This window comes from Zingiber officinale, chromosome 9A, assembly GCF_018446385.1.
Source record: "Zingiber officinale cultivar Zhangliang chromosome 9A, Zo_v1.1, whole genome shotgun sequence".
Lineage (NCBI taxonomy): Eukaryota > Viridiplantae > Streptophyta > Magnoliopsida > Zingiberales > Zingiberaceae > Zingiber > Zingiber officinale.
In genome coordinates, this window is record NC_056002.1 from 133,197,395 (window position 1) to 133,216,062 (window position 18,668).

General features: G+C 44.9%; 1 protein-coding gene across 4 annotated transcripts; it reads left to right on the forward strand.

Annotated features, from left to right (window-relative positions):
• The first annotated feature begins 1,436 nt into the window (after positions 1-1,436).
• On the forward strand, positions 1,437-2,727 carry LOC122020401 (LOB domain-containing protein 25-like). 4 transcript variants are annotated; one of them, XM_042578324.1, is made up of 3 exons: positions 1,437-1,455; positions 1,617-1,694; positions 2,006-2,727. In XM_042578324.1, exon 3 carries the CDS (start codon positions 2,010-2,012, stop codon positions 2,589-2,591), a length of 582 nt encoding a protein of 193 aa, XP_042434258.1. In that variant the 5' UTR covers positions 1,437-1,455; positions 1,617-1,694; positions 2,006-2,009; the 3' UTR covers positions 2,592-2,727. The 4 variants fall into 4 exon arrangements, with proteins under 4 accessions (XP_042434258.1, XP_042434257.1, XP_042434259.1 ...); XM_042578323.1 differs by having other exon boundaries at positions 1,438-1,455; positions 1,594-1,694; XM_042578325.1 differs by lacking the exon at positions 1,437-1,455 and having other exon boundaries at positions 1,490-1,694; positions 2,005-2,727.
• The last annotated feature ends 15,941 nt before the right edge of the window (positions 2,728-18,668 follow it).

An 18,668-nucleotide genomic window follows, 5' to 3' on the forward strand; every position in this document is an offset into this window, starting at 1 on the left:
AATCTTTCCTCTTTTGCTTTTGTGTGGCCGACCCTGTATTGTTTAAGAGGAAGTTTTAATTTTTGTTTTAAAACTTTCCTTTTTAGTCATTAGCAATAATTAAAAGGAAGTTTTAATTTTGTTTTAAAACTTTCCTTTTTTGCTTTGAGCAAGGATTATAAAAGAGAAGAAGAGGGATCCTTCATGATAACTATAACCTTAGTCTCCTCTCTTGATCCTTGTGTGGCCGGCCCTTGCTTCTTCTCTTGCTCCTTGTTTCTTTCTCTTAAGGCCGACGACACATCAAGAAGTTCCTTTTCCTTGGTGGCCGGCTATTTGGAAGAGAAGAAGAAGGGAAAGGAAGTTTCCTATTTTGGCATCCCTTGGTGGCACGAGAGTCTTGGAGGAGAAGAAAGCTTGGATGGATTTCATCTTGGTAGATCGTCACCCACACGAAGTCCAAGAGAAAGAGAGGAATGCAACAGAAGATCAAGTGGTATATAAGCTACAAAAAGTATAACTAGTTATTTGTTTTCGCATCATGACTAGCCCATCCTTTTGTATATATATCTTGAAAAACCAAACACAAGAGGTTATCGATTTTAGGCTATCGTTTTTGTTATCGATTTTGTGTTTCGATTTCATGTTTCGATTTTGTGCTTCTATTAAGATCTCTGTAATTAAACCTAGTTTACCATAAGAAGTTAAATATCTGATTTCTTTGAAAAACTTTATCTAGGAAGTAGTGGATGATCCCATACCCAAGAAGACCTAGTGCCTCACCATGTTTAACCTGGAAGCCGATCTTTGAAATAGATATTTAATTAACTTCTGTAATATGGTTTAACTTATGAAGAACACATCGATTAAACTTAGAGTAAAAATGTTAAGTATCGTTTCTAATCCAAGTTTAACTTCAGAAGGACAATTTAGATTAATAATGTTAAGCATCGTTTGCAATCCAAATTTAACTTCAGTAGAGCATATGGGTAGCTAGGATAGTTCTATGCTTGTACAAATTTTTATACAAGTGAACTAGAATGGTATTCCGAGTAGCAACTAACAGACAACTTGTCAATGTAACCCATGAACCCAATTCCCTAGTGAAAATTTGAGTTCACCCCATTGTGATTCACCCTTACAAACACATGTTGGCACTCCATGCTAGACTACAACCATAGCTAGCCCAAGGAAATTAATTATGAGACTACTACTACTACTACTAGCTAGGCCGAGGGAAAAAGATGATCTCTAGCTATATCTTGATTGAGTTCTTACTCTTTGTAAGATTTCATCTTTTTCTATTACAGATTTCTATTGCGCATGATAAAAAAGAACAATTAATATATACATTCAACTTTACCGCGTACTATCCATTTTCTTCCCCTCCCACATAATGCTTCTTTTCCCCCCTATTTCATGCTGTGCAGTACTTTTCACCAGTGGCTACCCTTCCACAATCCAGTCAAGGATTTGGTCCTCTCTCTCTCTCTCTCTCTCTCTCTCTCTCTCTCTTTAACTTTCAACTGATCAAAATCTCCCAAAAAAAAAAAAAAGAAGAGAAAATTATTCTCTTTTTTATTTATTTATCTATCAATTTCGTGACTACTGCAGTTGTTTTATCTCTGGGAGAACAGATCAGAGCTGCCACTGCTGCTTCTGCTGGAAGAGAAAGCTCAGACTGAGGTAAAGGAGCTATAGCAGATCTCACAGAGGTATGTATACCTTCTCTCTCTATCTTCTCCTAACTTTACAGTCTTCTACAGTCGCAGAGATGGTTCATTTCCAGGTCTTTGCTTCCTCTGTACCTTTCCCTTTTCTCCTCCTCCCTAACCTTGTTGAGTTCCAGGTTAAAATAATCGTAACCCTAGCTAATCATGATGGCCACGACCTTCTAAAGATATTCTATGATAATCATGAAAGCAACCAAACTAATAATTAATGATGTTTGTAAAATGACTATTTTCTTGTAGTGTAATTTGAGTTTGATGTTGAGGGAGTACTGAATGGTGTGTGTTGTTTTAAGGGTCATGGCGTCGTCGTCCGGTTCGCCATGCGCGGCCTGCAAGTTCCTGCGGCGGAAGTGCATGCCGGGCTGCATCTTCGCGCCGTATTTCCCGCCGGAGGAGCCGCAGAAGTTCGCGAACGTGCACAAGATCTTCGGCGCGAGCAACGTCACCAAGCTGCTGAACGAGCTGCCGGCGCACCAGCGGGAGGACGCCGTGAACTCGCTGGCCTACGAGGCGGAGGCCCGGGTGAAGGACCCCGTGTACGGCTGCGTCGGCGCCATCTCCGTCCTCCAGCGCCAGGTCCAGCGCCTCCACAAGGAGCTCGAGGCCGCCAACGCCGAGCTGCTCCGCTACGCCTGCAACGTCGACGTCCCCATCGGCATGCCGCCCCCGCCGCCCCCTCCGCCGCCGCCCGCCGCCCTCGCCTACTGCGGAACTGACTTCGCCGCCGCTAGGCCTCGCAACGGAGGAGCCTCGCTGTCTCCTCCTCCTCCCGGGCTGCTCGATCCCTGGCCCGACGCCGGCAGCTTCTCTGGCAGCTGCAACCCTGCCGATCATCCTGATGATCATGCAAACCAAGGAGACACGGATAGCAGCATGTGATCGCGAGCTTGCAGGGGAATTAATTAATCATCACTATGATCCTAATCATTAGTAGTTCTAATCTTCATCCAAACTTTGCAGCTATCAATTATTTAAGGTGATGAATGAATGAAGATCCCTAGGGTTTACATGATGCTAATTACTAAGATGATTGAAAATTATTTCATTGCTCAACCCTACTAATTACAAGTCATTATTTTTTTTTTATCTAGCACCATCTATCCTGTCTTTCTTATTAATTTTGAGATGATCAATTCGAATTCATAAAAATTTTACATGGTCATTTGAATAAATCCAGAAGTGCACATGGTAGGACGACCCAATAGTCCAATATTTTAGGTTTATCATTTTATTGGAGAAAAATATTTTACAATGCATCGTAGTTAAAAATTAAACCATGAATACTCAGGAGACTGTATGGACGTCCTATCGTTAGTACGTTTGAATTATCAAAAAGAATAAAAGAAAATAGAAAAAGAGGTTCACATGTTGTGTGAAATGGATTGTGCACTCACAAGAAGATATATTGAAAGGTGTTGAGATTGTTCATTGATCTTTTAAGAAGAGTATAGTACAGTAGGAATAGTTGCTAGAGTGAATAGGGATTGGTGCTAGGGCACACTTCATTCAAGGATCCAAGACTAAAGAGAGTTGTGGACTAGGTGTTTCTTCCTTTTCAGGGGAAACATCAATAATTTGCAAAACCTTATTATCGAAGATTTGATAGGGTTTCTATGTTTCACCACCAAAAGTTAGCTTATATAGAGCTTGCCTATCAAAACATTAAGAGGAATTTCAAGGACAAGATCATTTGTTTCAATTGATGTGCCACACACGACACACCGGACTAGTCCGCCCTCGGGAAAGGTAGGATTCGGTTGGAAGAACGAAACAATTCTAAGCACATTATAGGAGAAAAACTATTAACAAAATTTCGACAACTCGTGTGATGTGATTCAACCCTTAGTGCAAATTTAAAGTAGGTTGCTTACAATGCGATCCACCAATAAATTTACATACACATACATACATACCATCAATCTAATAATTTAGTACACAACAAATTCTAAAGTCTAACACTCACCACATCAATGATACACACTATATAATTTCAAACCATGCAACATGAAAGAAGGAGCACAATATTGCTTGTAATGCTAAATCAACAAGAACAATCTAAAAACGAGTAGAACCATTTATAGCATTGAAAACACAACATTCCTTGCTACACAAGTTAAGAATACTTACCATAATTCAATGGATGGCTATTCTCTTGTTAAGAATGTGACAAACCTTTATTTATAACATTTCCCTAAAAGAATAGGCCTTTAGTTAGGCCCGAGATTCAACCTAGAACTAAATTCCTCTTCTAGAATCAAGCTTAGACGTGTAAGATGTCTAGGGATATGGATCCAATCCATTTGGGGTATTAGATTTTTTTCAATCAATAATCAATAATTAATTACTATCTATCACTAATCGATTGACAACGTTAACTACGATCACTTCTAAGATCATGTTTGTTTATGCTGAGTTTTATCTTTTGTCCCCATGAAAACAAGTCGCTCAACATTCACATCTAACTAAAGACTTACCTTTGAATATTAATTTTGCCCCTTGGAGTCCTTTGGATGCGCATGAGCCCTTGACTCCTCCACATGTCATCCTTAGCTTTTCACCTACAAAATCTACCTCCATTGCTATTATCCTCGTTGCGTCGATGATCCTCATCCTATAGTCCCTTATTTTGCCTCATGCAATATTTTTTGATTTCTATAGGTGAGTCATTGAGCTGCCAATCTAGATATACTAGGTCTTTGCTCTAAAGTTACTCCAACATCACCTTAGTGCTTCTTATCTTACGATCCTCTCATACCATTCTTCTCTAATCTTAATGCATGTTCAAGCTACTAAGCATGTTGCCTTGGCCACGCCAAGTCATCATTCAATCATTACTCAATCTCGTTGATCCACAAACTCTTTAAGCTCCATGTGTATGCCTACATGTCTCTACACATTTAAATACATATCAAATAAACAAGCAAGGTGTAACTTAAATTTTTTGTTCAAACATCAAAATTCAAATTCATACTAGACCACTTGGGCCATGATTGCACCAATATTCGTCTGAAAGGAGAATTCAGTTGGCTATTGATATAGTCATTAGTTGTCCAATTGTAACCTTTGCTTGGTCAATTGATTTTGAGCTAGCTATTCCAATCGATTGAAGGCAAATAAAAAATAGAGCAATTGGAGGTCTTTTAATATGAACTCTTGGGGAAATTCATGCTTAAAGGTTGCATGAAAACATTCTAAAACTCCTCTAATCAAGTGCTAATAGTGCTCAAAGATTTCTAAGAGCTTGGAAAAGGTTTAATAATTCAAATCAAGCTTTTGTTTTTCTCTCTTAACTTAGATATGCATTTCACTGCATTTTGAAAAAGAATTTTAGTGTAAACATCCCAAATCAAGATTGTAAGAGGTTTTCTTCAGTACCTCTTGTGATAGTGTGGTTCTAGTAAAATATTTCAGGATTGATGCATCATATGAGTCATAGGTCATGAATTAGGACCAAATCCTCTAAACCATATTATATCTCCATGTTAATGAGTGTATGTTACTTGTATTTATCTTTTTCTCTACATATTTTACACAAATTATAAACACATATGAGTACCCTCGAATATTAACATTATATTTGTCTTTGTTTTTGCATGAGAATTTTGATTGAGGCATTGTCTATTCAATTTCTGCCCCTCTAGCCGGACTCAAGATGCTACATTGGGCCTAACAAATGGTATTAGAGACCTTTGACAAAATCAATTTGCATATTAGAAGTTAAGAATATGTTAGGACACTCATGAAGCTAAAGGAGGGTGATTAACTCTAATCGCTTTGTTGATGAGTTATCGTAGTAGAAAACTAGAAGCAATTGCTAACACTCAGATTGATTTGGTATCCACCTCCTTGAGGTGATTAATCAAAGGATCTACACAGTGCATACACTCCACTATAAAAAAATACTCATTCTTAGAAATAATCTGGAGGTGGAGAAATCCCATACAAGCTCGAATACAAGAAATGCAAACAAGAGACATAAACTAGGTTACAAAGAAATCGAAAACGGCTTTACAACATGAACCTTTGCTTTGCTTACTTTCTTCTTGCTTGGAATAACCTCTTGCTGGTGGAAAATACAGCATCACTGTTCTCCCAAACACCTAAGAACTGGCGACCAAGATGTGTGTAAGTGTTGTCTTCAAACCTTCTCAAAAACCCTTTTCTAGGATTCACTCAACGCCTCTAATCAATTACGTTTTTCCCTCATCGATTGCCACGTTAGCCGATCGTTCGAACACGTGCAGAATGACTCTTTTTCTGAATCCTTATTGATTGGTGAGTCATCCTAATCGATTCAGAGAGTCTTAATCGATTACCCAATTGATTTTGAAACTCTATGTTTACTCGTGAAAAGGCCTTAATTGATTAACCCAATCAATTAAGACCTCAATTGATTCTTTCTTCTCGCGACAAAACACTGCCTAATCGATTGACTCAATTGATTAATAGTAGCTGAATCGATTGGGTCAATCGATTCAACCATTGATTTCATGATTCTCTTCACGAAGCTCCCAATCGATTAGGAAGGATTCCTAATCAATTGGAGCAACCTTAATCAATTATTCCAATCGATTAGACTCGACCCAATTGATTGTCCCAATCGATTAACTTGGTTGATCGAAGTCTAGGATTCCCTTGCCCAACATTCGATCAGCCGTGACTTGTTAGGACTTCCTCTTGTGCTAACTTCCTATTGAACTTCCGATCACCAAGTGTAGTCCTCCTTGATCCACTTGGATTTTTCTCTTGCCTAACCTCAGTTAGGACTTTTCCTTGCCAACGTGCGGTCCTCCTTAACCCACTTGGACTTTCCTTTGCCTAAGTGTAGTTTGGACTTTCCTTTGCCAACATGCAATTCTCCTTGACTCACTTGGACTTTCCTTTGCCAATGTGCAAACTTCCTTGACCCACTTGGACTTTCCTTTGCTTAACCGCAATTAGGACTTTCCTTTACATAACCCTTGAGTTAGGACTTTACCTTACCTAACCTCTAGTTAAGACTTTACCCTTACCTAACTCTCGAGTTAGAAGTTTACCTAGCCTAACCTCTAGTTAGGGCTTTCCAGTCAAATATCCAGTCCTTCATGACCTACTTGACTCCCATCTTACATATCGTCAAATACTCACACATCGTCAAATATCTGGTCAGGCTTGACCTATTTGATCTCTTCTCATATATTGTCCCACATATTATCTAAACATCGAAACTCAAATTTGAACCCACTCGAGCTTAATTAAACTGGTCAACCTTGACCTGAGAACGATTGCACCAATAATCTTCCAACAATCTTCCTCTTTTTGATATTTGACAATATGTTTAAATTAGTCTAACCTTAGACTAACCCATATTATTCTTCATCCTATTCCAAGCGTGAACGTGGGTTTCTAACTTAAATCCCATATTTTCTCCCCTTTTGACACACATCAAAAACTCTTCACCTTAAGAGTCAATTCGTTCAAAGAAAATTCAATAAAAGTCTCATACCTTTCATTATATCCTATGCTCACCTTTGAGCATTTATTATATGATCACCCTTTAGCATTTATCCATAATAATGAAGGTTTCCAACCTTCATTGTCTCCTTATCCTTAAAAAATTCTAAATCATGTCTTAAGAAAGACCTCTCTTCAAAACATTCACTAAACTTTTATTATTACATCAACAATGATTTGAAATTCCTTAATCTTTAGGAAACCTAAAATTGAAGTTATGAGATTAAAATTTAACCTAAACCTCCTCCTTAACTCCAAATTAGTCTCTTTTAATCATTTCTTTCTTATTTTCATCAAGAAAAATACCCTCAAATACTTATTAAAGCACTTTAGAGGGTTAGAGATGATTAACTCGACTAAACGTAGCTTAATGGACTGAAATCATACTATTTCAGCCAAAATTGACATTCTTAATCTTTTAGTTTCAGCTACCAATCGATTATAGCCTCTCCTAATCGATTGAAATTGAGATTTAATCGATCACCGTGTACTAATCGATTGCCTAATCGATTAGTACCTCTTAATTGATTACTTAATTGATTCTGCGAGCCTCTGTGCTCGCGGAAATTCACTCCAATTGATTATCCTAATTGATTGGGCTGTGATAATAGATTAACTCAATCAACTACCATAACTAAATTTTTGATTTTGATTTCAGACTGAATTCCAGAAATGTATACATGATTTTATAAAATTTCAAAAATCATGAAACTTTAGGTAGATATTACTGTTGGATCGAGACGCATGTGAGGGAGGGGGAGGGGGAGGGGGTGGTGAATCATGTGATTTAAAAAAAACTTGTCTTTTATACCTTTTAAAACTAAATACGAGTGCAACGGAATAATGAGAAAACAAGTAAAAAGACACACGTTCAGTTTTTACTTGGTTCGAAGCCTTCGGAGACTCCTACTCCAAGACCTAGGTCTCGTGGACCTATCGACGGGTAATCTACTAAATACCTCTTCTGGAACCACCGGAAGAGGGGATCAAGTGCAAAGAGAGAATAGGAAAAGTATAATAAACTACATTTTCCTTTTAAGCAATAATTAAGTACACAAAGAACGTCGTTACCCAACACTTGTAGATGATCGGATCAGGTTCGATGTTGGATGGCTTCTCAATAATAATCGAGTGCAGCAGCATCATACAGAGCAGTAGTATGAAGTCAGAGCGATCGGAGCGTCGAATGGATGCCCAAAGGATTGTAGAAGAGTCGTACTTGAGTTGTGTAGAAGCCTTGGACAAAATCTTCTTTTATTGAGTGTTGAAGGCATCTTCCATAGCACTAAAAGTGCCTTTAACCCCAAAATTTATCCTACAATTTTAGTTTCTTATCATCGCTGAAGTCTTCTGCATTATCTGATTGAAGGCGCCTTCCAAGCTCCCGAAGGCGCTATCCATCCCCCAACTCAAGACACCTTCCATTGCATGGAAGGCGCCTCGAGTACTGTTTACCCGAGGCAACTTGTGCTCCTTTTGCCCTACAAGTTCTTGTTAGCCCAAAATAAATAATAACATACAAAACAGAGTTGGCATAATAAAAGTAGTATTAATTAAATCCTGTCATTCAGACTTAAATCTAGTCATGATTTTAGTTTAGGTTTCTCAAATAGACTTAAATTGGACCGACGCTTACTGTCCCCTCAAATAGGACGCGCCCTCACTGATCATTGCCCTTTAATGACTTACCTCCACTTACTAAATGTTAAGTTACCTCCTTGACAACCAATTTGACTCACCAGGCCTTTCTGCCAGAATCACACATTTGGACTTCACCAATCGAGAATCGAACATCCCGATCTCCTGCTACAATCACACATCCAGACTTCAATCCATCGGGAATTAAACATCCTGAACTTCTGCCAGAATTCCACATCTAGACTTCGTGCATTGTGTCTGGTCCTCTTGACCCCTCAAGTTAGTCAACTCTGTGCACTCTGTAACAAGATTAGATCAATAACACATTTAACTTTAATACATTTTTCATTCATTAAAACCCAAGTTTGATCATTGGTGTCAAATGTACCAACAATTACTTATGCCATATACTATCATGGAAAAATAGTTTTATAAGAAAATACCTCTCATTTTCAAAGATTGATATAAAATTAAAAATTATTGAAAACTTCAATGTTTCACTCTATTTTGTATCCAACTAATCAATAGTAATTCTGATCAAAAGATAGGTTTCACCAAGGTTTTTCAAAATAATTTTGAAATATTTTTCAAAATAAATTCTTTGGACTAAATGTACATGACTTGTACATTAGCATTCCCAATGATTGTGTTGGTGCAATCATGTCCTAGAAGTTTCAATTTGTTGATAATTATTTAAATTTATGTTAATACGTTGGATCTAACATGTGTTGTGAGTTTGTAGGAGAAGCCTTTATAGGTTAGAAGACCGGATGCAAGGCAAGAGAAGTCCAAGGAGGTCGAGGACCAAATTCTTGGCAAGAGAAGCCTTTGCTGGTCAAAAGACCGGATACAAGACAAGAGAAGTTCAAGGAGGTCGAGAACTAGATTCTTGGCACATGAAGACCCAGAGATGAGGAAACTCCAGGCATAAAGTCTAGGGAACAGAGCGTTCATCTGACATGAGGTACTTAAATGATTTATGCTTAATATAAATTGAATTTGTAGACGAAATGTGTATAAATCAATTGACTGATCTATTGGGAAGTCAGCAATCGATTGGTTAATCAATTGAGAAGTACTTTTGTGAGAACAGAGCACTCCTGGATCGATCAGCTGATCGATTGGAGGTAACCAATCAATCAGCCAATCGATTGACCAATTATTCATGTGAAAGTGCAGAGCGCTCCTGTATCAATCAGCTAATCGATTGGAAGTAACCAATTAATCAGTTGATCGATTGACCAGGCATTCACACGAAAGCACAAAGCGCTCTTGGATTGATCAGTTGATCGATTGGAGGTAGCCAATCGATCAACCGATCGATGACTAGGCATTTGCTTGAAAGCATAGCGCGCTCCTAAATCGATCAACTGATCAATTGGGGGTAACTAATCGATCAACCGATCGATTGTGATGTCTTCTTCACAAAAAGAAATAGAAGCTCTAATCGATTAGGGGTCAATTGATGAGTTTAATCGATTAAAGTCTTGGCCCAATCAATTGAGATTCAAACAAAATAATCTATGATCCTGTCCGAACCAGAAGCCAACAGACGCTGGGCACGTGGCGCTTTCCGACTTGCTGACGTAGATCTCCAACGGATGGCGCGATGCTCCGGCTAACCTGCACAGAAGTCGGGCCAGGAAGGGGGTTCCCGGCGGCGACCCTCCGACGCTCAAGTCAGTTAAACTACGATAAGCAAGGTGGCTCCCAAAGTGATTTTTCGCGTACCTGCGACGAAGTAAGAGGCTCTATATATAGAGCGAGGAGAGATCTAATGCACGTTTACCGAAGTGCAGACGTGTCAGCAACCCATACCTCGGCATGTACTTGTCAGAGAGCTTACCTGACCCATATCGCTACAGTCAAAGCATGCCCTTGATGGGACAGCATAATCCCCTGTCACAAGATTTGGAGCATGGCACACACATGAAACCTACCGGCTGTCAGAGAAAGAAGTCTCTTGTCCTTTTCCCTTGCTCCAAACTTGTTGTCCGGGCGGACAGCTCCCTCAACATCCGGCCGGACGTCCGCAGTAGTTTACTTGTGCTTTGTGGAGACTAATAAACAGGGGTACTTTATGACTTTGGTCGATCGAAAGGTCAGCTCGGTCCATGACCTTTTCAACTGAGTGTCGGAACCCCGATTTGACAGGGTGCCTTCCAACCATAAGCGCGAGCCGGCCGGACCGTTCCGAGTATTCGATTCCATCGGTCGGCCGGCAGTCCGGTCAGGCCGGCCGTCTACGGCCACCCGTCTGGTCGGACCACACTCTCCCCGGATGGGCGGCTGCTCCGGTGCCCTCCACGAGGCGTTGACTCTGCTAAATGGGGACCCCCATTCTTACTGCCGGATCACTTGCCTCCCCTTCAAGTCTAGTCGAAGGAGGCGAATAGTCCGACTGACTGGACTGTGAGTCTAGCCGAACGGCTCATCCATGCTAATACTTTCCGCCCGGTCAGCCGTAAAGATATCCTTGAATGAATCGATGATGGCCTTCACCGGATCTCCTCGCGTTCTGCGCCAATCTTCGACATCAAGGTTGATCATACCTTCATTAAATGCTCCGAATGATTGACTGCCACGTGGAGCAACGCCATCGGAGTACGGAGGCGGTGGCATGATATTTTGATGTGATCGAAGCAATTCGAAATAAACGGCTAGATGCATGCTTCAATTCCTGTAACCTGGATCCGACGGTGGAGGCCGCTCGGCCCTCACCCTATAAATTCTTACACTTCCTTCTCACCTTCACTTGCCTCCATTACCTCTACTGTTGCCCTCTGCGCTTTGGAGTTCCGACGATCTTGTTTCTGCCCTTTGACGCTCTTCGGCGCCTTTCTTCGATCCCTCTCCTCTCAGTAAGCTTTAGATCTTTCCTTCTTCCTTTCCGGTATCTAATTCGCATTTCTTCCCCTAGCTCCAGACTTTAAAACTCCTTTTCTTCGTCTTTGAAACTTCCTTTTTGATTTCTTCTGTCCGGATCATGGCCAGTTCTTCTCATCCCGAAGAACAATCCCTAGGCCCATGGTATACCACCATGCAGTCCCGTTTCGAACAACGGGATTTTGATATTTTGGCTGACAATTTCGAAATTCCCGAGGATTTCGAAGTTCGCCTAGCAGGTCCCGCCGCTCGGCCACACCGACCGCCGCGCGGCGGTTTCTGTGTCTTCCGTGACCAATTTACCGCCGGTCTGCGATTCCCCGTGCATCCTTTTATAGTAGACGTTTGTAATTATTTTGGCGTGCCGCTCGGAAGTTTAGTACCAAATACCTTCCGTCTCCTCTGCGGTGTTGTCGTTTTGTTTAAGATTCATAACATTCCCCTCCGACCGGAGGTCTTCTTTTACTTCTATTACCCTAAGCAAGCCGAGCCGGGCACCTTTATGTTCCAAGCTCGGCCCGGTCTGGTCTTCTTCAATAAACTACCCACTTCCAATAAACATTGGAAGGACTATTATTTCTACATCTGCATGCCCAGTCAGCCAAACTTTCCGACCCAGTGGCAGGTCAGTCTACCTCCTACTCCCGAGTTGAAGAAATTCAAGACCCGACCGGATTATCTTCACGCCGCAAATGTACTAGCCGGTCTGCGGCTCGACATCAACAAACTTCTTCATGAGGGAGTGATGTACATTTTTGGGCTGAGTCCTATACGGCATTTGCTTTAATTGCTAACTGATTTCTTCTTCTTTTCATGCAGCTGACATCGTTATGGACTCGGTGATGGCCGGCGTCCTGAAGAGAAAAGCAGCGGCGCTGGAGGCCGCGGCGACCAAGGAAATGGAGACGCTGGGTATTCAGCCGGTCGGTTCTCACGAAGGAGAGAGCGGCACCCAGGCCGAATCGGACGCTCGGGCCTCTCAACAGCAGGTGGCCAGCGGAGCAACCCCCTCCAGGGAACCAACGGGGCCCGAGGAAGGGTCCGTTCGGGAAGAACAGCCACTGCAAAAGAGGCGCCGGGTAGAGACTCCGCTGCGCTCGGCTACCTCCGCGGTCCGACCCTCCGACCGGGCCGCCGTGACTGCTAAAGGCAAGGCTCCTGCGCCCGAGACCATTTCGTCCGACCGGACTCCGTCTGACTGGGACGAGCTGATTGCTCCGGTTGAGGCCACTCCGGTCGACACTCTCCCCCCTGCTCACCGTTCAGCCCAACGCTCGACCATCCATTCGCGGTTTTCTGCGCCAGCTTCTGATCCCGGCCGGGCGATCCCTGGTCACGGCCGCACAATACGGGTAACTCTTCATCTTCCGACTAAAGAGTTGTTACCAGAAGCCGACCAGCCAACCGTGCCTAGCACACCATTACTTTGAAAGGGCCCCTCACCGAGATGTGGGCCGACGCTCGGGCGCGCGTAGCAATGATCCCCCTCCGGAACTTAGCCAACAGCCACATGCAAGCGGCTACGGGGGTAAGCTTGTTGAAGTTTTGTCATAATATTTCCGCTCGGCTTTTAACAACTGCGCCTTCTTGCTTCAGAGATGGGTGGAAGAGATAACAGTTTCCAACCGCCTGGCCATGGCAGACGAGGAGATAAGGCAACTAAAGGCGGCAGGTGGTCCGAGCGGCTCCCAAGGCCCTTCCTACTCCGAGCTGCAAAAAGAGCTGAAGAAAGCTCAAACTCTGCTGGCTGCTGAGCAGAAGAAGACAGCTGACCAGGCCCACGCCCTAGCCGAGTCCGAGCGACAAGTCAAGTCGCTTGACGCAAAGATAACTCTGGCCACCACTCGGAAGAACACAGCCATCTCCGATATGGAGAAGAAAAACGTAGAGGCCCGGGGCCTGGAGTTGAAGATAAAGGAGCTGACGGAGCAGCTCGACCGGGAGAAGGCAGGCCGCTCGGCCGATGCGAAGAAGATCGAACATCTGAATGAGGCCCTCACAAGCTCCCAGGCAACCTTCAAAGAATACCAGGATGCCGAGCCGAGCCGAGTTGCCGCTCTACGACAAAGCCATATCCGATCGCCCGAGTTCTCAGAGAAAATTTGCGAGCGGATGTACTCAGCTTTCGACTTGGCCATTACAGCCACTATGACTTACCTGAAGTCGAAGGGCCTTCTTCCGGAGTCCACCAATATTCCAGCCGGCGATCAGGTGGAGCTCCTGAACAACATTCCGAGGGACCTCTACGACTACATCGAGTAGTTCTTGTAATTTCGCCGCTCGGCCGAACATGAATCTTTTTGTACTTAGGCCACTCGGCCTAAGGTTTTAATTTCAATGAAATGCTTTCCTTTCGTGCACCCCCTCTTTTTGCACTGTCCCCTCGCTAATACTTGTGCTGCCCGCTCGTCTACTATCACACCTTTGACCTTCGAGGTGCATTCTCGCAAGTGTTTTCCCCAGCCCTTCCGTTCGGCCGAATATCATCCGATGTTGCCAAGAATCGCTCGTTATAAGCCGATCAGAACTTTTGTACCTCAAATCTGAGCGGAACTTAGCGCCGGTCTAACTATCGGCGGAGAATACGGATAATTGTAGTGTCGACGATATTCCGCTCGGATTAGTTATAGACGCCGAGGTGTCTCTAGATGTTTAACGTCGGTGCTCGACGGCGCGGTTATTTATAGCCGGTCGGCGCGGCTCTCGATGTTTAACGACGGTGCTCGTCGATCTTCCGCTCGGGGATTTATAGACGCCGGCTCGTCTCTCGATATTTAACGTCGGTGCTCGACGGCACGGTTATTTATAGCCGGTCGGCGCGGCTCTCGATGTTTAACGACGGTGCTCGTCGATCTTCCGCTCGGGGATTTATAGACGCCGGCTCGTCTCTCGATATTTAACGTCGGTGCTCGACGGCGCGGTTATTTATAGCCGGTCGGCGCGGCTCTCGATGTTTAACGACGGTGCTCGTCGGCTTTCCGCTCGGACGTTTATAGACGCTGGCTCGTCTCTCGATATTTAACGTCGGTGCTCGACGGCGCGGTTATTTATAGCCGGTCGGCGCGGCTCTCGATGTTTAACGACGGTGCTCGTCGATCTTCCGCTCGGGGATTTATAGACGCCGGCTCGTCTCTCGATATTTAACGTCGGTGCTCGACGGCGCGGTTATTTATAGCCGGTCGGCGCGGCTCTACGGTTTTTAACGACGGTGCTCGTCGATCTTCCGCTCGGGGATTTATAGACGCCGGCTCGTCTCTCGATATTTAACGTCGGTGCTCGACGGCGCGGTTATTTATAGCCGGTCGGCGCGGCTCTACGGTTTAACGTCTGGGCTAGACGGCCTTCAAGGCTAACTCCTTACCAGGTCGAGCGACCTTGGCCTTCATAGCTCATCTCGTGCTTGAACTATTTTTATGCCCGGCCGAACAGCACGGGTCATTCGCTCACGAGTTTAAATATATACCCCTCTCGGTCGATCGACTCGGGGGGCTTTGCTCTCTGGGCGCTTGGCCCGGATAATTTAAATGCCCCTGCCGAACGGCAAGGGGTCTTACGCAATAATCCTTTCGGCGGAGAATGCTTAATGTATTTCCATCTCTTTGCTTCCTGCATCACAAGTACATAGGCAGCTAGCATATACAACCGAATAAATTACATCCGTGCACCTTTCATCCAGCCCGATAAGGCTGGAGGTGATTTGCACTCCACGGTCGCTCCAGCTGCCGTCCGTCTTCATCCTCCAAATAATAGGCTCCCGAACGGAGCTTCTCAATAACCTTGAAGGGACCTGCCCAAGGGGCTTCAAGCTTGCCAACATCGCCGACCGGCTTGACTTTCTTCCAGACAAGGTCGCCGACCTGGAATGATCGAGGAATGACGCGGCGGTTGTAGTTTTGCTTCATTCGTTGACGGTATGCCATCAGCCGAACGGATGCCTTGGCTCGCTCCTCATCAATCAAATCCAGCTCCATGTTCCTCCGATCGGCGTTGCCTTCATCGTACAATTGGACCCGGACGGACTCGACGCCGACTTCAACTGGAATGACTGCTTCGCCGCCGTACACCAGATGAAAAGGTGTGACGCCCGTTGCTTCCTTAGGAGTCGTCCGGATGGCCCATAAAACGCCCGGCACTTCATCCGGCCAACTCCCCCCCCACGTGGTCGAGCCGAGTGCGTAGAATACGGAGAATTTCCCGGTTGGCTACTTCGGCTTGACCGTTGCTTTGGGGGTAAGCCACAGACGTGAAGTGTTGCTCGATGCCGTAGCTTTTGCACCAATCTTCTAGCACCTTCCCTGTGAATTGCCGCCCGTTGTCGGAAACCAGTCGACGAGGGATACCGAGCCTACAGATGATGTGTTGCCATATGAATTTTTTGACCATCTGTTCGGTGATCCTGGCTAGTGGCTCGGCTTCCACCCACTTGGAGAAATAATCGACCGCCACCAGCAAGAATTTCCTCTGCCCGGTCGCCATTGGAAATGGACCCACGATATCCATTCCCCATTGATCGAACGGACATGAGACGGTTGATGCCTTCATCTCCTCTGCAGGTCGGTGGGAGAAGTTATGATACTTCTGGCATGAAAGGCATGTAGATACTGTCCGAGCGGCGTCTATTTGTAAGGTCGGCCAAAAATATCCAGCTAGCAGGATCTTCTTAGATAATGATCGTCCGCCCGGATGCCCTCCACACGATCCTTGATGTACTTCTTGGAGAATGTAAGCCGAGTCTTCCGAGCTCACGCATTTCAACAGCGGACGTGAGAAAGCCTTCTTGTAGAGCTGATCACCGATGAGTGTGAACCGACCGGCCCTCCTCCTGAGCAGCTGGGCTTCATCCCGATCGGCCGGTGTGGCTCCCGAGAGGAGGAACTCTATGATGGGTGTCCTCCAGTCGCTTGGAAACGTGAGGCTTTCCATCCGGTCGACGTGCGCTACCAGCAGCACTTTTTCAATTGGTTGCTGAATGGTGACCGGCACTATAGAACTTGCTAGTTTGGCTAAGTCATCGGCTACCTGGTTCTCCGTTCGGGGAATCTTTTGAATAAGGACATCTCGGAAAGTAGCTTTGAGTTTTTCAAAGGCTTCGGCGTAGAGCTTAAGCCGGACGCTGTTGATTTCAAAGGTGCCAGAAAGTTGCTGAGCGGCCAACTGTGAATCCGAATAGAGTGTCACCCGACCGGCTCCTACATGCCGCGCTGCCTGCAATCCGGCTATGAGGGCCTCATACTCTGCTTCATTGTTGGTGGCTTTGTAGTCCAGCCGGACGGATAGGTGCATCTTTTCTTCTTGAGGTGAGAGCAGCAATATTCCAATCCCACTTCCGAGCCGAGTGGAAGACCCATCCACATATATTCTCCACAGAGCTTCCGGCTCTGGCCTTTGCACTTCAGTCACAAAATCAGCCAAGGATTGCGCTTTGATCGCCGAGAGGGGCTGGTATTGGATGTCAAATTCACTCAGTTCTATCGTCCACTTGATGAGCCATCCGGACGCTTCTGGATTCAACAGTACTCTTCCTAGTGGACTGTTCGTCCGGACAATGATGGTGTGAGCCAAGAAATAGGGTCGGAGGTGCCGAGCGGCTAGAACCAAAGCAAAGGCCAACTTCTCGAGCCCGGTGTAACGAGATTCAGCATCTTTTAAAATGTGGCTTAGAAAATACACCGGCTGCTCTTCGCCGCTCGCCCTCACAAGTGCTGAGCCTACAGCATGTTCAGTTGACGACAGATACATATAAAGTGACTCACCCCCGATCGGCTTGGCAAGTACAGGCAGAGAATTTAGATATGTTTTCAACTCTTCAAATGCTCGGTCACATTCTTCATCCCACTGGAACTTAGTAGCCTTGCGCAGGATCTTGAAGAATGGCAAGCTCCGGTCGGCGATTTTGGAGATGAATCTGGACAAAGCAGTTATCCGACCGGTCAACCGTTGCACTTCCCTTGTATTTCTGGGAGGAAGCATGTCTTGCAGAGCTTTCACCTTGCTGGGATTGGCTTCAATTCCCCGCTCGGTCACTATGTACCCCAAGAAACGCTCTCCTTTTGCTCCGAACAGGCACTTTTTGGGGATTTAGCTTGACTTCATATTTGCGAAGCGTTCGGAAGGTTTCTTCCATGTCCTTGAAGAGATCGGCCGCTCGGGCGGACTTGATAAGAATGTCGTCCACATAAACTTCCAGATTCCGCCCGATCTGCTCCCTGAACACTTTATTCATCAAGCGTTGATAGGTGGCCCCGGCGTTCTTCAATCCGAACGACATCACATTGTAGCAATATGTGCCGTCGGCCGTTACGAAGCTTACTTTTTCTTGATCTTCCCGGGCGAGCGGCACTTGATGATAGCCTTGGTAGGCGTCGAGCATACAAATTAATTAGCAGCCGGCCGTAGAGTCCACCAGCTGATCTATCCGGGGCAGGGGATAAAAATCTTTGGGGCATGCTTTGTTTAAGTCCCGAAAGTCGATACAGACTCTCCACTTGCCGCCCGGCTTGGAGACTAATACTACATTAGCCAGCCAGCTCGGGAACTGCACTTCGCGTATATGGTCGGCCTCCAGAAGTTTCTCTACTTCCGTCCGGATGATGGCATTCTGCTCGGCACTGAAATCCCTTTTCCTCTGCTTCACTGGCCGAGCGTCCGGTCGGACATGCAACTCATGCTGCGCTATGCTCGGGGAAATTCCGGGCAACTCATGTGTCGACCAGACGAAGACATCATGATTTTGTTGGAGGCATTGGATCAGCTCCTCCTTCTGCTCCTCCTCCAGATCAGAGGCGATATAAGTCGTGTTCTCCGATCGGGTCGGATGGATCTGAACTTCCTCCTTTTCATCATAAATTAAAACAGGAGGTTTCTCGGTTATGGCGTGTACCTCGATCCGGGGCGCCTTCCGAGCGGAACAGGCTTCTGCTCGGATCATTTCTATATAGC